The sequence below is a fragment of the Arachis duranensis genome, chromosome 8, assembly GCF_000817695.3.
Source record: "Arachis duranensis cultivar V14167 chromosome 8, aradu.V14167.gnm2.J7QH, whole genome shotgun sequence".
NCBI lineage: Eukaryota > Viridiplantae > Streptophyta > Magnoliopsida > Fabales > Fabaceae > Arachis > Arachis duranensis.
Genome location: NC_029779.3, coordinates 6,397,053 through 6,418,818, shown reverse-complemented (window position 1 = coordinate 6,418,818; position 21,766 = coordinate 6,397,053). Strand labels below are relative to the sequence as shown.

The following is a 21,766-nucleotide window of genomic DNA, read 5'->3' as shown; positions in this document are numbered from 1 at the left end:
GTGGTATAGACTAGATTCCAAAGAAGCAGCGTTCTCTGATCCGGAAGATTCGACCTTGTCCGTGGCGTTTTGAGTAGGATCGCCAAGAGAATAGCCTGCAAGAGCTTCACCCTCCATTGGATTGAATGACCAGGGGCCCTGGCGTTCATTCTGTAGCAGAGGAGATCAATGACCACGGGTAATGACTTTGATCACTTACAGCTTGCTATAGAAGAAGATCATTCACAAGCAAAGAAGATAATAGTATCAGAGTTGATTCAGAAAGATAAGGCAACTCCGACTCTCAACTCAATTCCAGCATATAATTCTTATTAATTAATCCAATTGTTTTATCCCTTTCAATTTCACAATCACACTGCATCTAAACATAAACCTTCTGATTCCGCCTGACTAAGACTTGTAAGACAACCATAAGCTTGCTTCAAGCCACAATCCTTGTAGGATCGACCCTAACTCGCTCAGGTATTACTTGGACGACCCAGTACACTTGCTGGTACTGCTGCTATACGAAAAGTGTGGGGATTGCATACACACGCACCAAGTTTTTGGTGCCGTTACCAGCGATTGTTGAGGTTGGACAAATTGAAGGATTGTCTAGCTCCCTACATCAGGTATTTTATTTTATTTTATTTTTAATCCTTTAGTTTTTTATTTTCTTCTTCTTCTCAATTTTTTGAAAATCACTAAAACTTTTTTAAAAATATTTTTCTTTTATTTGTTCAGTTTGTGTTCGTGTTGAGTCCTTTATTTTTAATTTTATTTTTATTTTTCCTCTTATATTTTTTCGAAAACTCTAAAAGGATTTTTCAAAAATATTTTTATTTTCTTTGCTAAATTGGTTACAACATTGGCTTATGTTCTTGGAATTTGATGTTCTTTTGAGTCTTTCTTTCTAAAAATTGTTCAAAAATAATTTTTCTTGTTAGTTTTCTTTAATTTTCGAACATTGTGTTTTAGTTTTCTAAAAAGTTTAAGTTTGGTATTCTTTCTATGTTCTTGTGTTCTTTGAGTCTTCTTCTTTGCGTTCTTGTTAACATTCAAAGTGTTCTTGTGTTTTGTTTGTGTTTTGATTTTAAAATTTTTAAGTTTGGTGTCCTATTGTGTTTTCCCTCCAAATTTTTGAAAATTGTGTGCACTAGATCTAAAAATTTTAAGTTTGGTGTCTTTAACTTTCTCTCTCTCTCTCTCTCTTCATTAAATTTAAAAAAATAAAAAATATATATTTTCTAACTAATTTTTACCTTAATTTTCGAAATTAATAATAAAAAGGATTAATCTCTACATATAAGTGATTTTTCTATACAAGTCTTACAAATCCTCTAATTGATACTACGCTCAAACGCGTTTGTTATGCACATATGTTTCACGCGCCTCTAACAGATTTTTAATTTTTGAAACGATTCCGTTTTCTTTTTCGAATTTCTTGCCTTCTTTTTCTCCTTCATTTACGTGCTTTTCTCTCTTTGTTCTCTTTCTTCGTTATTCTCAATTTTCATTTTTTTTGACATCAAGCTCTGAAATTATTTTTGAAGATAATGGATAATTCAACTTCAGATTGTCAAATGATCCATTGCGTGAACCTTGCCAGTGAAATTTGATGTTAATTCTTCCTTGTTTAAATTGAATCTAATGTACTAGTTCTGATTATAATTAATATAATCTTGTCCATTTTATATCAGACGTTCGGGTGTAGATCAGGAATATTTAGGTGTATTTTTATAATAGTTTGGGTGTATTTATAGTTTATGACTTTTCATATGACGGAGGGTGAATTGTCTTATTCTTTTAGTTGAATTGTTTTAGTTTCTGTTTAGTTATGATTCATAAATCTGGTTTTTGTTATTTTTTATGATGTTTTTATAGTTGTATTTGCATTCTATAGTTTATGCTTGTTTTAATATAGTGTATTTTGGGTGTATTTTGCAGCCCTTCTGTGGTGTATTTTGGGTGTATTTTGCAGCCCTTGCTGACTTTGGTGGCTGATTTTAGTGTACACGTAACATAACTCATTGCTGTATCTGTAGCAAATTTGGGTGTAAAATGAAGATATTTGGGTGTAATACGAAGATATTTGGGTGTATTTTTATTCTGATGAGTTCTACATAATCCAAAACTCTTCCTCTTCCCCCTCCTCATCTTCTGCTGCTTCTTCGTCTTCATCTTTTTATTTCATATTTTCATAATTCTTTTTGGGAGGAAAAAATCAAACAAAGAAGAAAAAATGTTGCATTCAAAAGAAGAAGGAGGAGAAACACGACGATGAAGATGAAACACACGAAGAAAAAGGAGAAGAAACACAAAGAAGGAGGAGAAGAAGAAGGAAGAAGAGGAAAAGGAGGAGAAACGCGAAGAAAAATGATAGTTGTGGTTTTCATCGAGGAAGAAGGAGAAGAGTCATTCATAATGGTGAGTAGCGCGCTTTGGAAACAGGAAGTGGTTGAATAATGTGCGTGTATTTACTCTTGAATGTGAGAGTGTAATGCGCGTGTGTTTTGTTGGGCTTGTGCCAACTTATAAGACTTGTAAGCCAAAAAGGCTTGTATGTGTAGCATACCTGTAATACAAATTCAGATTTCAATTTTAAAATTCTATCTTATCATATCTTAGTTGTCAAGTTTTCAAAAATCAAAATTTTTTTAAATAAAAATCATATCTTTTTCAAAATTTTATCATATCTTTTTCAAAATTTAAAAATCTTATCTTATCTTTTTTCAAATTTCAAACTTTAAAATTAAATCTTTTTCAAAATCAAATTTCAAAATCTTATCTTTTTAGTTTCTTATCTTATCTTTTCTAACTTCTAATTTTAAAATTCAATCTTTTTCAAATCTTTTGAATTTCTATCTTATCTTTTTCTAATTTTAAATTTTGATTTCAAATCTTTTTCTTATCTTATCTTTTATTTTTATTTTAAATCTTTTCTTAATTAATATCTTATCTTCTCTCTCTTATCTTTTTCAAAACTTCCTAACTAACTCCTTTCTCCTTAATTTTCGAAAATACTTCTCATATTTCTCTCTCATCTTTTTCAAAACCACCTAACTAACTCTTCCCTCCATAATTTTTGAAAAATATCTCTCCTTCTTCTTTCTCTTCTTTTTCAAAATCACCTAACTAACTCTCTTCTCCTCTTAATTTTCAAAAATTCTTTTCTTCTTCTCTCTCTTCTATTTTCGAAATTTAATAATTAAATTTTAAATTCCTTTTAATTAAATAATTGTAATTTTGGTTTAATAAAATAAAGTGGGAATGAAGAGTTCAAGAGAACTCTGGGGTCTTATACAACTCCCACTGCTGACTTCTATGGAAGAAGTATCAGCATACCTCAAATCAGAGCTAGTAGTTTTGAATTAAACCCTCAACTTATTACTCTGTTGTAGCAGAATTGCTAGTATTCTGGGTTTCCTCAGAAAAAACCTACAGAATTCCTTGCAGATTTCTTAAGAATTGCTGACACAGTACACAGTGAGGGAGTAGACCAAGAGGTCTACAGGTTATTGCTCTTCCCTTTTGCTTTAAAAGATCAAGCAAAAAGGTGGCTGGATAACCAACCTAAAGATAGTTTAAAAACTTGGAAACAGTTAGTGGACAAGTTTTTAAATCATCACTTTCCCCTTTGAAAGATGACCCAGCTAAGACTGGACATCCAAGGAATCAAAAAGGAGATAGTGAATCTCTTTATGATGCCTGGGGGAGGTATAAGAGGATGTTAAGAAAATGTCCCACTGAAATATTTTCAGAATGGGTACAGCTAGACATCTTCTACTATGGTCTTTCAGACATGGACAAAATGTCTTTGGATCACTCTCCTGGTGGTTCCATACACATGAAAAAGACCATAGGAGAGGCTCAAGAGCTTATTGAGACAGTTGCCACTAATCAGCATCTATACTTATCTCCTAAGACCTCTATAAAAGAAGAGGTTAAGGCAGTAGTTGCTGAGCCTAACCCTCAAGAGCAGGATGGCCCATTGACTCAGCAACTGCACGCCCTTACCCAGCAAATGCTGGAACTGCAAAAGGCTCTGAGAGAAACTCAGGCTTTTAACAGAAATATAGAAGCCCAGTTGAGTTAAACCAGGCATCAGTTATCTAAGCAGATAACAGATGAATGCTAGGCTATCCAATTGAGGAGTGGGAAAACTTTAAAACCCAACCTCAATATAATAAAAATGAAAAGCCCATAGAAGAAAACTAGGTCTCTGCACAAGATAACTCTTGGCGTTTCAACGCCGAGAGAGGTATCCCTTCTGGCGTTGAACGCCAGGAAAAGGCAGAGAATGAGCATTCAAATGCCCAGGAAGGTTACCTTGTTGGCATTGAACGCCAAGGAAAGGGAGAGATTGGGCGTCCAAATGCCCAAGGGGATAGTAGCAGGGGCGTTGAACGCCCATGCAAGGTAGGTCAGTCATTGATTGATAACAACCCTCCTAAACAAGCTAGTAACTCCCCTTCCAACTCAAATGGTATTCGGCCTTCATCAACAAAGGTTGATGAGTACAAGGCTAAGATGCCAATTCTTTAAAAACTCTATCAAGAGAAAAGGGATAAACAGTTTGCCCGCTTTGCAGAGTATCTTAGAACACTAGAGATAAAGATCCCTTTGGCAGAATCTCTTGAATAGATACCTTCTTATGCGAAGTTCATTATGGACATTCTAAGCCATAAGAAGGATTGGAGAAAGACACAAATAGTCCTCCTCACTGAGGAATGTAGTGTAATCATTCAGAACAACTTACCAGAGAAGCTTAAAGACCCTGGGAGGTTTATGATACCATGCACTTTAGGTGATGCTTATATAAGGACAGCTCTATGTGACCTTGGAGCAAGCATCAACCTAATATCTGCTTCTCTAATAAAGAAGCTCTGTTTGACTGAGGAAGTCAAACTAACCTACATGTGCCTTCAGCTTGCTGATGGGTCTATTAAGATACCATCAGGAGTGATAGAGGACATGATTGTCAAGGTTGGACCCTTTACCTTTCCCACTGACTTTGTGGTATTGGACATAGAGGGGCACAAGAGTGCATCTCTTATCCTAGGAAGACCCTTCCTAGTTACAGGACAAACCCTCATTGATGTTGAAAAAAGGGAAGTAACCCTAAGAATCAATGAGGAGAAGTTTGTACTGAATCATGTGAAGGCTATGCAACATCTAGACATTCCTGAGGAATGCCTAAGCATTGACTTCATTGATTCCCTGGTGGAAGAAGTCAACATGGCCAAAAGCTTTAAGGACAGGCTTGATGATATCCTTGATGATACTCAGCCTAACTCAGAGGAACTTCTGGAAACCTCTGAGGAAAAGGAGAAACATCCTAAGCTTGAGCTTAAGCCATTACCCCTTCCTTGAAATACGCATTCTGGAAGAGGGAGAGACCTATCCTATGATCATAAGCTCTACATTAAAGCCATAGGAAGAAGAAGCACTAATTCAAGTGCTTAAAACATATAGGACCGCCCTTAGGTAGACTATAAGTGACCTTAAGGATATTAGCCCTGCCAGATGCATGCATAAAATCCTGCTAGAGGATAATGGCAAACTAGTGGTACAACCACAGAGGCGATTGAATCCAACTATGAAGGAAGTAGTGCAAAAGGAGGTTACTAAACTCTATGAGGCTGGGATTATTTATCCCATTACTGATAGCCCATGGGTGAGCCCTGTCCAGGTTGTTTTGAAGAAGGGAGGAATGACAGTGGTTCACAATGAAAAGAACGAGCTGGTCCTAAAAAGGACAGTTACAGGGTAGCATATGTGCATTGATTATAGAAAACTCAATGACGCCACCAGGAAAGATCACTTTCCTTTACCCTTCATATACCAAATGCTAGAAAGACTAGCAGCTCATGCTTTTTATTGTTTCTTGGATGATTATTCCAGGTACAATCAAATAGTAGTAGATCCACAGGATCAAGAGAAGACGGCATTCACATGTCCTTCGGGTGTATTTGCCTATAGACGAATGCCATTTGGCCTGTGCAATGCACCTGCCACTTTTCAGAGATGTATGTTATCCATCTTTTCTGACATGGTACAGAAGTTTATTGAAGTATTCATGGATGACTTCTCTGTTTATGGAGATTCATTTGACTCCTGTCTTGATCATCTGACCTTGGTCTTGAAAAGATGCCAAGAAACAAACCTAGTTCTAAACTGGGAGAAATGCCACTTCATGGTAACTGAAGGCATTATTCTTGGTCATCAAATCACAAACAAAGGGATAGAAGTAGATCAAGCTAAGGTGGAAGTGATTGAATGCTTACCTCCACCAACTAGTGTTAAGGCTATCAAAAGCTTCCTAGGACATGCAGGCTTCTACAGGAAGTTCATAAAATATTTTTCTAAAATCAACAAACCCCTGTACAATCTCTTGGCCATTGATGTTCCATTCGTCTTTGACCAAGAATGCCTGCATGCCTTTGAAACTCTGAAGGCCAAGCTTGTCAGCGCTCCTATTATCTCTACACCCAACTGGGACTTGCCATTTGAGCTAATGTGTGATGTAAGTGATCATGCCATTGGCGCAGTTCTGGGTCAGAGACATGACAAGGTTCTGCATGTCATTTATTATGCTAGTCACGTATTAAATGATGCATAGAAAAATTACATTACTACAAAAATGGAGCTACTTGCAGTGGTTTATGCCATTGACAAGTTTAGATCCTACCTAGTAGGATCTAAGGTCATTATTTATAGTGGCCATGTTGCTCTAAAGTGTCTACTCACTAAGCAAAATTTTAAACCTAGACTTATAAGATGGGTATTACTCCTGCAAGAGTTTGATATAGAAATTAGAGACAGAAAAGGGACAGAAAATCAGGTGACTGATCACTTGTCCCGGATTGAGCCACTAGTAGGGACTTCTTCTCCCTCTACTGACATATTCAAATTCTTTCCAGATGAGCAGCTCTATGCCATCCGGATAGTACCTTGGTTTGTAGACATTGCAAACTACAAGGCTATACGATTCATTCCCAAAGAGTTTTCCAGGTAGCAAGCCCAAAAACTCATGCATGATACAAAGTACTACCTATGGGATGAGCCATATCTCTTTAAGAGATGTTCGGATGGAATAATCTGACGATGTGTGTCTGAAGAAGAGGCACAGAGTATTCTATGGTATTGCCATAGCTCTGACTATGGAGGACACTTTGGAGGTGAGCGGACAGCCACTAAGGTGCTCCAAAGTGGCTTTTACTAGCCTACTCTTTTTAAGGATTCTAGAGAGTTCGTCCGTAACTGTGATAGTTGCCAGAGGGCTGGCAATCTTCCTTATGGTCATAGAATGCCTCAACAAAGAATCTTAGAGATTGAGTTGTTTGACGTGTGGGGGATAGATTTCATGGGACCATTCCTGCCTTCATACTCAAACACCTACATCCTTGTGGTAATAGACTACATGTCTAAATGGGTTGAAGTAATAGCAACACCCACTAATGACACTAAATTAGTAATGAAGTTCTTTCAAAAGAATATTTTCAACAGATTTGGTGTCCCCAAGACACTAATCAGTGATGGAGGAACTCATTTTTGCAACAGACAGCTGGATTCTGTTTTAAGTAGATACGAAGTTTGCCATAAAGTAGCAACACTGTATCATCCCCAAACTAATGAGAAAGTTGAAGTCTCAAATAGAGAACTGAAGCGAATCCTAGAGAGGATAGTAAGTGCCTCTAGAAAGGATTGGGCTAGAAAGCTTGATAATGCTCTGTGAGCATACAGAACAGCTTTCAAAACCCCCATTGGAACTTCACCATATTAGTTAGTATATGGAAAGTCTTGTCATTTGCTAGTGGAACTAGAACATAAAGCCTATTGGGCTACTAGGTTCCTCAACCTTAATGCTAAAGTAGCAGGGGAGAAATGGCTGCTCCAACTAAATGAGTTGAATGAATTCTGCTTAGAAGCATTTGAAAATGCAAAAATCTATAAGGAAAAGGTAAATAGGTGGCATAACATGAAGCTAACTTCCAGAGTGTTTGAAACAGGATAGAAAGTCCTGCTCTTCAATTCAAGACTCAAACTATTCCCGTGAATACTTAAATCCCGGTGGATAAGATCGTTTGTGATTCCCAAGGTATCACCCTACGGACATATAGAACTTCAAGGTAAAGAAACCAGGTTCACTGTCAATGGACAGAGGGTTAAGCATTACCTTGAAGGATATATAGAGCCAGGGGGCTCAACACTACTACTAAGTTAAGTATAGTGAAGTCTAGCTAAAGACATTAAAGAAGCGCTTGTTGGGAGGCAACCCAACCTTACTCAACAATGATATAGAGAGAAAAGAGAGTGAATTATATTTGATATTAATATGGAAAGTGTGATTATACATTGCAATTAATAAGAAGACGATGTGAGGTATTTATACACCATTATGAAAGAGAGTAAACAAGCTACACTAATGCAACTTAACCTTTATCGTTATAGCTATACCTCTCGATATGACTCATTTTGGGTCAACTATACAATTATTTTAAGGTGGACATTCAGGTGCAGTTAACACCACATGAAGTTGATAATTATTATTCGAAAATAATTTGTTTCGAAAAAGGGAGCATTCAAAGAGTCAGTAAGCGTATGTCTTCGAAGAAAAGTCAACATCGAAAGAGAGCCCTTTGGCAAGGAAGATCGAGCGAGACTTTGTCATGACCAGTCAACAAGCTGATCAACGGGCCAAATTGAAGGTCCCAAGGTTTGAGTGTTGCTTTTGAACGTTACCTTTTATCCAGCAAAAGAAGCGGAAACGGTTACCTTTGGATTAATGAACATGGGAGTTACACTTCAATGTGATTGGTTGAAGACTTTTATAAATAGAAGAAGACTCAAAGGCACAAGAGTTGGAACTTTGCTTCAGAAATTACTCACGCACACTCACATCCCAGCGAATTACTAAGTCTGTTTTGAGTCAATTTTCTGTAGGGTTCCTTCCACTTGTTTTTACTTTTCTATTACATTTTCTGCAAACTTTACTTTCTTTGCAAATTAATATTTAAAGGAACATTTATTTTCCTTGTTCAATTTTATGTTTCAGTACTTTAATTTCAGTTTCAAAACTCCTTTGATCTAATCGAAGACATTTTATTGCTTTATTTAATTTCAACGCAAATCATTTTAAATTTAGTAAATTCAAAGTCTTATTTACTGTTTTTAGATTTTCTTAAATTTTTGTCCGATTGAAAGGTCTTTGATGCACTTTGAAAAACTGGTACTCGCAAAGAGGAGTAGGTTTCACTCCCAGACCATTAGATATCGAACCACTTTCGATTTGCTAAAAATTAACAAAACAAATTGGCACGCCCGGTGGGACAGTTTTAAAATTAAGTGTGTCAAATGATTTTTGTGTGGTCATAGTGTATTCGATTGAGAAGTGGAAGGATTTTACACATGGCGGATGAGGTTTAGAATGATAATGGTGGTTCATCCACAAATGATAGTGCACCAGTAGTTGCACAATCTTCGGACGTTACTTCACGTTCGGAAGGTGTGGTAGTAAGAGATAATTTTTTTTTGACAATCTCCTAACTTTTAGGATTTATCTCCATTGTTAGAGAATTTCTTCCAGTATTCATGGATTAAATTTTATATTCCTAGGTTGTCTAGGTAAAATATAAAATTAAATTTCTAATACATCAAATGTATATACTAATTATCATCTTGAAAATAAAACTCCTGGTTGTCAGGCCGCTTTTTATAATCAAGAAAATTAGAAAAACTAATTTCTAAAATTATAGTGTTCAAAACACATTAATCAAATCAAAATTTGATTTTTCATGTACTAACGTTTAGCCTTAAAAAATTAATAAATCAAATTTGACCTTTATATATACACTTATATATATATAAAAAATGAACAAAAGATATTTTGCATCTTATTCTTTTTATTGTGATCAAAATCACAATAAAATTTAATAAATAAATAAAATCAAACAAAATATTTGATTATAAATATAACTTTTATATTAAAAAAGATAATTTAATCATAATTAAATAATTAAAATAAATTAACTATTAATTTATTAGAAAACCATCTCAATGAAAATAACTACATCACATGTTTAAAAAAATTGAATTAATCCTATTAATTCACAAACTTTAAGAAATATAGGAATAAAGATTTAAACACAAAAAAAGCCAAAGCTCTTATACTACTAAAAGATTACCATGTGTTCATAACACGTAGCGGAAGAGAAAAAAGTAATCCTTAAAGATCTATTTTGTGCTTAAACGTTATTCCAATAATATACAATATATAGATCAGATCTAAATACCTGTGTACGCTAGTAAAAATCACTTTCTCATTCGATAGTACAAAGGCGCTATGCGTATCCACACCGAGACCAACCTTTGATGTCAACTCTTTGACCAATGGATCTGATCTAAATTGAGAAACCTCTTGCAACTCTTTGCACGCCATAAAATTCTTTTCCAAGAATTAGGCTCACATACGTTTACGTGCGTAGAAGTAAAAGAATAAAACTCTTGTTATTCTCTCTGTTATATTCCTCTACTCTTGACATACATATATATAGTATGAGATTTGTTACTAGTTTTAAATTTGATTATCAATTCAAATTTAAATCATATCTTGAAATTCCAAATCTGAATCCTTCAAATTTTATGAATCATATCATAACAATTTAAAACATAATCGATTTGGATCTCATCCAAATTTATAATTCAAATTCAGAAATAGAATAACTAATTATTTTCAAATCTTATTTAATATTCTCAATTATCATATTATTATTATATTCTTGGTGCTAGCAAAGAATATAATAATATTCCATTTGAATTAATATAATTATTTATTTGATCAAATCAAAATAATAATTAAATAATTCTACAGCAAAGATTAGAACACTCGTTAGTGTGTGAACCCATAGGTTCAATACTAAGCGGGTAGTAAATTAGTCATACTAAATTTACTAATCAAGGTTGGCGTCTAACAACATTCCTCAACGACTCAATAATATGAAGTAATATATTTTTACTAAAAAACTGAGAAGAACAAAGTATAATTCTTTCCATCTTTCCAGCTCTTGGTTAACCTTTAGAGTATGGTTTAATTGTCAAACTCTAACTTGTTACCATTATTATAATGAACTGTGAATGACCTAAGAAACTCATTTCTTCATTCATTCAATCCCCTTGGCCAAGGTTTTATTCATCTCAGTCATTATAATCATAGAGCTCAAACTCTTTACCGAGAGTTGACGAATTTCTTATTGACTAATCATTAATTTTACAAGTATTTAAATCATACCTAATATCCATTCAACTAGCACCCTAGGGTATTAGGTGTCCGAAATCAAAGTATAATAAATACGTTGTTAATTACTATGACAGTTGCAGGTCAAAAGAAACTCTATTACTATGTTCATCTTGAGAATATCCTATTGACAAATATATGGTAATTATAACCATTAGGAATTTTCAAAGTGAGTCAGTTCAATAGTCATATCTTTATATGCACCACCTCTATATATAATTTAATAAATGAGATCTATTAATTTTCATCCAATGAAGACCATTATATATATATATGTCTTTCCGGATTATTAATGCCCTTTTTAATAATACTATGACCAAGAACAATTTAGATTAAATTATAAAAGATTTATTTCTCAATATTATGATGAGCTATCCAATTTATAGGTGTTCTTAAGTCACTTGAAATTTCTGACGTTAGAGTGAACTTAATTAGATTTGCCTACTAGATGGAATTCTACTTTCTTGTTGAAGAGTACCTTAAGATGTGAGCATGATTTTGTTAGACTCTCTTTGAAGAATAACAATTTTAAAGATTGTCTATCCAAAGAAGAGTGAAAAAGAGAAAAAAAATCTATAAATTTCTGAATCCATTTTACAAAATCACTACCTTGATGTCAGGTCAATCTTATACTACTTTAAATTTATATTTTATGTAAATTTGGAAGATTGAGTGCTTGCTGAAAGAATATTCTATTAGTGAGTACGAGGTCATAAGTAAAATGGTGCAACCAATAAAATTTAAATTTGATAAGTATTGGAGGGATTATTCCATGATTCTCTCTAGGAGCTATTCTCGATCCTCAAATGAAATTTCATGTTTTTGGGATATTGTTTGAATAAAGTAGATTCATAAATTGCTAATGAAAAATTGACCACCATCAAGAAGAAACTGTATTTATTGTTCGAAACATATTAAAAAATTTTGTCACATAACGCCTCTTCTAATGTCCTTAGTGGTCAGATAAGAATTTTAACTTTTAGAGAGGATGATCCACTTTATTTGATGTGTCTGATGCAAGTTTTATATCTGTTGTGTATTATGTTAATATAATTTTTTTTATATGGTTCTATCAATATGTTATTTTTTTTAACTGTTTTATTAAATTTTTAGAATATTGTAGGAGTTGAGAAATATAAATTTTCAAATTAATGCTTCACAAAGAAAGTCTTCTTTAAATATCTATTTGGATGAGTCAATTCTTGATATGAACTCTAAAATAGATATCTTATAATATTGGAGGTCTCAAGTCTATCGTTTTTCTGATTTAGCTTCCATGACTTAATGTACTTAGTATACTAATAACTACAGCAGTAGCTTTGGAATCGGCCTTTTCTATTGGTCCTATCTTAAATAAGTATAAAAATTCTATTTTGAATAAGAATGTGCAAGTTTTTATTTGTGCTCATAATTGAATACACAAATTTAAAGGCGATGGTAATTCACTTTTTAAATTTATTTTGTTAATTTCTATTGACAATAAATAATAAGTGACTTACATATTGCATTTATTTAGTTTTTTACTAATTAATTTTAAATTATAGATGCTGAATTTGAGTATGAAAATAATAGTGACAAAGAACATTATAAAAATAAAGTGGATTCAATTAATATGATACCTGATATTTTATTAATATTGTCTAGTTGTTTTAAATTATGTACTTTTTTAATTTAATTCTATTGAAATTCTTTCTCTGTCACTAAGTCACTAATTTTTATTTGATAATTTATTCTTTTGTGTTGGCTAATTTGGTGGATTAAATAAAAGATTTTGTGATTACATTGCTTGCTGCTTTTGTAATTAGTAATACTCCTTTAATTAGAAATATTAGAATTAGAAATATAAAATCACTAATTGGATGTAAATGTGATTCTATTTTTAATTAAAAGGACAAATTTAGAGCATAACACTTACTCAAATTAAATATACAATGTGTAAAAAAGACTAATAGCAAATATGTTTAATTGTTTATTGGAATTTTAACTTTTTTGTGCCAAACAAAATTTTTTTATCCAAAAATATACAACACCTCTTCTCCTCAAAATTGGACTTTTTTAGTTTTTTTTCAATTTTTTTTAAAAAGCCAACAAATAAATGAGTCAGTCCATTTAATCCGTCAGACGGGGTATAAATGATCTGAGCTATAAAATTTTGACCCGCAAATAAAATGGGTTTAAATAAGTTAGCTCATATAATTCATGGGTTAAATAGGTTAAACTGACCCATTTAGCAGCTCTATAAGTAAAGAATGGATTAAACGTTAATAAATCGTTATTTCTTTAGAGCCTTAAACCTATTTAGACTCTCAATTCTAAACCTACATCTATAGACAAAAAATATATCAATTGACTAAAAAAATATATATTTTTATTTTTAATAAGGATTAGCTAACATGTATCCTTAGATCACATGATAAACTTACTATTAATAAAAAATTTTAAATATTTTTATTTAATAAATATAAAATAAAAGAATTAAAAATTTAAATTTTTTATATTTTTAATAAAAATATTTTTATTTTGTAAGAATAAGATAAATAAATATTTTTAATAATTATTAAAAAACCGGAGCTGAAATGGTCGAATGGGAACTATAATTCTGAAAATCATATGGATCCACTGGTTTAACCAGATTAACTAGAAACCTGTCTTTTGACTGATTCAATTAATTTTAAAAACCATTTGGCAAAAAATAGCCGAAAGAATATGTTGAATTGATGGTTAACTAGTGAATCGGTTGAACCAGTCGGTTTTTTTAGAATGACCGGTTTTGGAGCTCAAGCATAAAATGTCGTCGTTTAATTGAAAAAAAATAAAAAATTCTCTCACTCAGTGACTAATCCTAAACCCATACATGATTCAACAGTTCACAGATTCAGTTCGCCCTCATAGCATCCCTAGTAGCGGCCACCTTCTCCATCGCTGAACTCCTCTCCTCCGCCAGAGGGTGTCGTCGCCGCCGGCAATGTGACAGACAGAGCGTGTCGCAGTCGTCGTCTTCTGCTCCAGCCTCTGTTGTCTCTCTGTTTTCCAATCGCAGCTACCTCCGCTGCTCCATCCGGCGGCGTCTCTCTCTTCCCTAGCCAACCCCGTCCCCCGCTGCTCTGCCATCGCCCTCCTGAAGCCTCGATTTCTCCCTCTGCCGTGCCACCTCCAGTCTCGCCTCCTGCCGCGATTTGTCCCTCCACCGAGCTTAGCCTTGGTCGCCTCCAGCCCTTATTTCTCCCTCCAGCCTTGCTCGCCTCTGTTAGGTACACGATTATCTCTTCTTCTTCTTCTTCTTCTTCTTTTTTTTCCCGATTTTGAGTTTTGAGAATACATTTTGTTGATGATTGCTCAACTGCTGTGTTGTGGAACTGTGGAAGGTTGTTCATGCTTCTTTATTGTTTTTTTTTGTTTAGTTTTATTTAATTGTTCAGTTTTGTTGTGTTCTTGTTTCTTACTGTGCTGTGGAATTGCTTCTTCCCGTTCGAATTGGAGACTACACTGATTTCTTTTCATCCTGTTCAAATTGAGGGTGGGCCGCAGAATCTTGTCCTAGAAAATTGATATGTCCACTTGAAATAGAAGCTTTTTACAAATTAGTTAAGAGAAAAAAATTGTAATTAAAAGAATGTGTAGCGGTTGCCTATCATGGATGATTATCTTCTGTTGTTATATCTGGAACTGATATTGTTTGATCAAGGTTAGAAGTCCTGTTGCTAATGTGTAATATACATGAAGATTGAGAAACTTAAATGAAAGAACCAAGCTTCGGCTAATTTTAATTCATACAATGCTTTAATTGCTCTGCACCCTATCTCACAGTGTATGCCACTTTGACAACACATTTTGTTAATGGTTCCTCAGGTGCTGTGTTGTAGAACTGTGGAAAGTTATTCTTGCTTCTTTAGTTTTATTCAATTGCTCAGTTTTGTTATGTTTTTGGCATATTGCTATGCTGTTTTTTCAGTTTAATTGTTATTGTGCTTTGTTTTGCATTCTTGCTCACTGTTTTTGTTACCTAATAATTACTACATAGCTGTTCTTATTGATTTGTTAATAATTGATGTCTTATTACTGCCTTGATTTTCTTTAGTCGTAAACTTTGAACTTGTTTGTGAACTTTTAATGATAAATTATAGACAAATTATTATGTGAAATTGTAAAATTTTGATTTTTATTAACCTAGAAACATTGAACCAGTCACTTCACCAATTCACTGACTGGTCCTGTTCCCGCAACCTTGATAGGAACTGGGAAGGGTTGAGGCCTTAAGGGGAATTGAGTGTAATAAGCAGAAGTGAAGTGAAGAAGTAAGATTTTGGTGTTTGATTCGTCAGTCACAGAAGAAGAGAAGAGAGTGAAGGGAGAAGCGTTGATTTGATTCGAAAATAATGGAAGATGGTGAGATAGAGGAAGTTTCAGCACATGCGGTGGAGGAAGACGACCAAGGATTTTCGCATTCCTCACAAAACCGCACGCCGGAGGAATCACCCTACGAAATGCTGCAGAACAGCAAGACCTCCGTCGAAAACATCGTCACCGAAATCCTCTCTATCAAGAAACACGCCAAACCCAAGCACCTCCTTCGCGAGCTCATTACTCAGATGTTCCTTCACTTCGTTACTCTCCGCCAGGTCCCCCTTCACTCCTCTAAGTGTTTTTTTTTTCTGGTGCAAATTCAAAATTGAAATTTGAATACGCCTGTTTGTTTCAGGCGAATAGGTCTATTCTGACGGAGGAAGACCGTGTCAAATCGGAAACGGAACGCGCCAAGGCACCAGTGGACTTAACGACGCTGCAGCTTCATAACCTGATGTACGAGAAGAGTCACTATGTTAAGGCGATTAAAGCTTGCAATGATTTCAAGTCTAAGTATCCTGACATTGAGCTTGTTCCTGAGGAAGAGTTCTTCCATGACGCTCCTAAAGATATCAAGGACTCTGTTTTGTCGAATGACGCTGCTCATAATCTCATGCTTCAGAGGCTCAATTTTGAGTTATTCCAGGTGCGTATCTTACCTGTTCTGTGTGTTTGGCAATATTTAAGTAGGTGGGTTCAATAATGAAGTAATTTAAGGGAATGGCCATCTGGATATTCGTTAGAAAGAATACTAGAGTAGAGAGACTGATAGTTGTTGTTTGATGTCTCATAGCAAGATTTTATTCGAGTTCATTCATATTGGGTGCCTCTGCTTTTACCAAAATTATTATATTGATAAGCTAGAGGTTGCTGATTTTGTAGTGTTGATTATTGAATGATTTTAGCAAGCTTCTAGTTATACCACGTTAAAGTTGAAAAGAATCTTTCACTTTTTCATTCTTCTATCCTGACTGGTTGAGCAATTTCCTATCTTTGGGTTTTAATCTTGTGAATAGCAATAGAGAAGCTTATAATTCATTTCATATATGCAATTTTTTATCAGCGCAAAGAGCTCTGCAAACTTCATGAGAAACTGGAACAGAAAAAGAAAAGCCTTCTGGAGAGTATAGCAAACCGAAAGAAGTTCCTGACAAGTCTCCCCTCGCATCTTAAGTCTCTTAAGAAAGCATCGTTACCTGTACAAAACCAACTAGGAGTGCTTCATACTAAGAAACTGAAGCAGCATCATTCAGCAGAGCTGCTTCCACCTTCTCTTTATGTGATTTATTCACAGCTGTTTGCTCAAAAGGAAGCCTTTGGTGAATCCATTGATCTGGAGATTATAGGAAGCCTGAAAGATGCTCAAGCTTTTGCTCGTCAACAAGCTCACAATGACACTGGTAATTTGGAGTTGATATTGTAACTTGCAGTTTTTTCTTTTGGCATGGAATTCATTATTGATTTTATCCACACAGGACTATAATCAATTATTGTAACATTATATATAGCTTTTTTCCCTGTTTTTGTAAATCTATTTTGGTTTTGTTTTGGTGATTTAACTTGAAATCATTCCATCACTTAAACGATATCATTCTGGACAGTATTGAATGCCATGTTTATTAATGGTCTTCAGTTCATGTTTCCTTTGCTTAGTTAAATGGATAACATTTGCTTTTTATGAAATGCATGGACCTCAGATAGCTTGTAGTTTCTTGATCGTATGAATATTTTGGTCCTGAAGACCTTTTCGAATTTATATTTATTGTTAACTAGATTTGCTCTGGATGGTTAACTGTCATTAGATTGTACTGCGCAGGTATTTCCTCTGCTACGGAGAGTTCCAAATTGGAAGATGATGCACCGGATGAAGAAGAAGATGATCAAAGGCGAAGAAAAAGGCCAAGGAGGGTTCAAGGCAAGGAGAGTCTTGATCAAGCAGGAATATTTCAGGCTCACCCGCTTAAAGTAATTATCCATGTGTATGACGATGAGGCATCTGAGACTAAGTCTACAAGACTCATTACTCTGAAGTTCGAGTATTTGGTGAAGTTGAATATTGTATGTGTTGGAATAGAAGGATCTAATGATGGTCCTGAAAATGACATCTTATGCAATTTATTCCCCAATGATACAGGGCTCGAGCTTCCTCACCAGGTCAGGCTGCCTTCTTTACATGTTTTTTAAAACCCCCCCCCCCCCCCTACTCATGCCATTTATTTTTATATTTTGATGGTGATGTAGTCAGCCAAACTCTTTGTTGGGGATGATGCTACATTCAATAATCAAAGGACTTCACGTCCTTACAAATGGGCTCAGCACCTAGCAGGACTGGACTTCCTGTCTGAGGTGTCTCCGTTGCTTCATACTGGTCATGGAACTTCTGACAATAGTGGAGCAGCCAAGAGTGATGATGTTGTATCTGGTCTTTCATTATATCGCCAGCAGAACAGAGTACAGACAGTTCTGCAAAGAATTCGCTCAAGGAGAAAAGCTCACTTGGCTCTATTGTGAGTTGCTGGTCTAATATGTTTACAGTTCTAGAATATGAAGGACCCTTGTGAAGATAATTACAATAGTCTTGATCAACTGGAATTTTGCTTTTGTGCTTTTGCTTAGATTGTTTGCTGTGACTATCATCATAGTATTCCCCTTTTGTGAATTACAGTAGTGGGTTTCCTTTGTCTAATATCATTGCTTTTGGTTCATTTAGTGAAATTGCATTCTTTTGTTGAGATCTCTGGTTATCTTCTTATCGCGGAGATTCAAATTTATAATGGTGGATTTTTTTTACAATTGCCTTACAGGGAACAACTAGAATCTCTGACAAAGCTTGAATGGCCTTTTTTGTCCTGTAAGAGTGTTCCGTGGGCTTTGCACGCTCCTTTGTGCAATTTGAATGTTTGGTCACCTATACGAGCCATAGATGTACCTCGCGTGGCTTCAACTCCAGCTCTCATGGATAAAGATGAGCATGCTCCAGAAGCAATGGATATTGATAGAGCTGAACATTCTGTTGCCACAAAGGAAGAACTGGAGAGTATAACAGAAGATGGGGAGCTCCCAACATTGATTCCCAACATGTCTAAGTTAGATCACTCCAAGCAAATTACCTTAATTTCAAAAAGTGTCACACCTTCACTGATTAATGTTAGGTCACAAAGCTTCAAAAAATTCGAAGAAATTGAAAGTGATATTGATGAGCCAGCACAAATTGAACAGGAAGATGAAGATATAGAATCGTATCATTATGGCAGAAAGTCTGTGTCATGGATGGACTGTGGGGTCAAGGAATTTTCCCTTGTTCTCAGCAGAAAATTCAGTGCAGATGAGTCAAATGTGAATTTAGAGGCAAAGGTAAACAAAACCCTTCCTTTTATCTGCTGAATTTCATTCCCAAGACCAGTTTAGCATTTTCCACCTTCCTCCTTTCTTTGGCAGATCAATATCAGTATGGAGTATCCTCTAAGGCCTCCACTTTTTGCACTGAGTCTACGCTGCCTATCCACTGGGGGAGACCATTATCAGAATGATGGATTGGAGTGGTACAATGAACTACGTGCTATGGAAGCAGAGGTGAGTAACTTAGGGCTCAACAAAAGTTTGTGTTACTACAATAAATTTCTATGCATAGCCATAATTTGCTTTGTATGTTTTATAGAAAAATCCTTGACCCAACAGAACAAGAGTTAGAACATAAATAGAAGAAATATGGAGGAAACCATCTGATATATCAATCCTAGTAACGCTTATCTTGATTTATTTTCTTACTCTAGGTCAATCTTCACATTCTAAAGATGCTACCAGTCGACCAGCAAAATTATGTATTGGCTCATCAAGTGCGCTGTCTTGCTATGTTGTTCGACCATTATTTGGATGATGCATCACCAACATCTGAAAGGACAAGTAGTACTACCTTGGTTGATGTTGGCTTGTGTAAGCCTGTCACCGGCAGCTTTCTGGCAAGATCATTTAGAGGAAGGGATCGCAGGAAGATGATCTCCTGGAAGGGCACGAAGTTCACTTCCAGCTGTTCCTAGTGGATGTAGATTCTTGGCTAGATTATTAGAGCGAGAGATTTAGGAACATCATCTATAAGATCAAATCCAATCCCAGTTGTGTTGTAGAAATGCTAATATTCTAGGTTTAATTACTATGTGACTCTTTGTAGTTTTACCAAATTTGTAATTAAGTTTCTCTACTTTAAAAGCTTTCAATTGAATCCTTACATTATTTTTAGTTTTGCAATTAGAATTTTTTCAGTGTAAAATATGTTAAGTTAATAGAATGTTTTTTCGCAAATTGAAAGAATCCACAATTAAGGATCTAATTAGATTTTTGGTCATATATTTTTTAAGAGAAATACTCTATTAATTTTAATGTTTTTTATATGTGAAATACCTAATTATAAAATTAAAAATAATGTCAAAATTCTGATAAAAGTTTTTAAAAATATAAAAACTTAATTACACATTTAATGAAATTATAGGAATTGATAGGATAATTAAGCCAATATTTTACTTATGTAATGTCATTCAGGCTATCATATTACCATGAGACATCATTGTAACTGTAAGAGAAAAAAGTTTCTGGTCCTCCCTCCATATTTCCGCTGTTCATCATTATTCTGATTGAGTGGCAAATGGCGAGCAACTACAACTTCACGGATTTCAATTCTACCACCAGGACTAATATTCGATTGTATTCTCCTGAGCTCTATTGGACAGGGGATGCTGTATTTTTTATTGGTTTTACCTTGCCATATCCAATCATAATTTGAGATTCCCTGAAAAAGGTGAGATTTCTCTGTTGAGATTTGAGAAACTTTGCATCGTCAACTGTACTGATAGTTATACTGAAAGTGATGTGATGATATTCTTCAATACGAAGACATCTGGTTATTGAATGTCGGATTAGACGATGATAAATAAAAATGAGCCTTTCACTTTAGGGGATAAACTATAAAGTTTAGAATGGGCGCTCTTACAACTATATTGAACACCAAAACTCAGACCCTTATAATAGTCCGAAAACGAGAAAGGCATATATTGAATACAAACGCTTCAATCTCTCACCGAATCAAATTCGGATTCTACTAAACAATGGCGCGTAAAAAGAAAAGAAAATAAAAATGATGTAACCAACGATGGCATGAAATTGGACGCATGCTGAAACATATTCTGATGGTATTGTGCTCAACCTCCCTAACTGGGCATGATGTTTTAATAAGAGAAACAATAGATCATGCTTTTCAAGTGCTAATCTAAATCTACAAGAGACTCAATCTACAACACAATTTTTATATTTTATATACATAGATTTCAACTGTGAGATCATAATCCAATCTTTCACTCTACCATGGACCAGTTTGTGTTCGTCTTAAGCATCTTCTCTTGCCGTTTTGTTGCAAATTCATCATTTCCATAACCTGTGAAATTGCCAGATGTAGCAGTTAATTACGGTGATGGCGTCAATTTAACCAACATAAATCACCTGGGATGATACTTAAAAATTCTATCTTTGACAAATAAAATGCTATGGCTACTCACATAATGATGTATTCATGTAAAAATAATAGACAAGATGTGAACACGTATATCCTAAGGCAGTTTAGTCATTTAATAATTTTTTATTATCATGTAAGTCTTCACCTCCAAAAATTGCAACGATAATGTCTCTCTTCCTTTTCCACCGTTTCATGTGATATTAAGATAGGAATAAGATAAATAATTAGATAATTATCCCTGCTACCTTTACCTAAAAGGATAATCAAATAAATTCAACTACTATCCAGGAAATAATTATAAGAGTGCACAAACATGTCATGACAGAAAGCTCAGAGAGGCATAAGCCATCCTTTCAGAAAATATATAAAATTATATTATATATTGATCAAATAACAAATGAATCAAAACACTTAAACGATGGGATGACATAATTAATAGAAGAATCAAAATCAGGTGTTAGTTTAAAGCAGTTATTTCATCATATTTTGTTTGCACCAAATCCACTTTCTTATTCAGCATACTTTGTTAATGACAATAAACAAGTACACCAGATAGCATATATGCTGATTGACATAGCTTGGCCAGTCTATCTAGAAAGTTAAATCCACAATGCATGATATCTCGACTCACTAGCCCTTATTTA

At 34.5% G+C, this 21,766-nt stretch overlaps 3 protein-coding genes across 3 annotated transcripts in view; 2 read left to right on the top strand and 1 right to left on the bottom strand.

Moving 5' to 3' along the window:
• Positions 1-4,647: 4,647 nt before the first annotated feature.
• On the top strand, positions 4,648-5,352 carry LOC107460336 (uncharacterized). Its single transcript, XM_016078694.1, has 2 exons — positions 4,648-4,965; positions 5,143-5,352. The coding sequence occupies exons 1-2, from the start codon at positions 4,648-4,650 to the stop codon at positions 5,350-5,352; spliced, it is 528 nt and encodes a 175-aa protein (XP_015934180.1).
• Positions 5,353-14,106: 8,754 nt separating this feature from the next.
• On the top strand, positions 14,107-19,864 carry LOC107460403 (THO complex subunit 5A). The gene is made up of 9 exons (XM_016078767.3): positions 14,107-14,526; positions 15,508-15,894; positions 15,975-16,265; positions 16,683-17,019; positions 17,436-17,773; positions 17,861-18,126; positions 18,424-18,973; positions 19,058-19,192; positions 19,393-19,864. Exons 2-9 carry the CDS (start codon positions 15,652-15,654, stop codon positions 19,654-19,656), a joined length of 2,424 nt encoding a protein of 807 aa, XP_015934253.1. The 5' UTR covers positions 14,107-14,526; positions 15,508-15,651; the 3' UTR covers positions 19,657-19,864.
• An 889-nt stretch (positions 19,865-20,753) lies between these two features.
• The window catches only part of LOC107460399 (bZIP transcription factor 23), a gene marked incomplete in the record, with an annotated part of 4,419 nt that continues 3,406 nt past the window's right edge, over positions 20,754-21,766 (bottom strand). Inside the window, 1 exon segment of the mRNA XM_016078762.3 lies at positions 20,754-21,044. Coding sequence (XP_015934248.1) covers positions 20,970-21,044 — 75 coding nt within the window.

Excerpts from the sequence above, each read along its gene's own strand:
- LOC107460336 (XM_016078694.1), top strand. The coding sequence starts at position 4,648 with ATGGACATTCTAAGCCATAAGAAGGATTGGAGAAAGACACAAATAGTC. Across the intron at positions 4,966-5,142 it reads TAGAGGACATGATTGTCAAG|GCTATGCAACATCTAGACAT; the intron begins GTTGGACCCTTT and ends AATCATGTGAAG.
- LOC107460403 (XM_016078767.3), top strand. The coding sequence starts at position 15,652 with ATGGAAGATGGTGAGATAGAGGAAGTTTCAGCACATGCGGTGGAGGAA. Across the intron at positions 15,895-15,974 it reads ACTTCGTTACTCTCCGCCAG|GCGAATAGGTCTATTCTGAC; the intron begins GTCCCCCTTCAC and ends TGTTTGTTTCAG. Across the intron at positions 17,774-17,860 it reads GGCTCGAGCTTCCTCACCAG|TCAGCCAAACTCTTTGTTGG; the intron begins GTCAGGCTGCCT and ends ATGGTGATGTAG.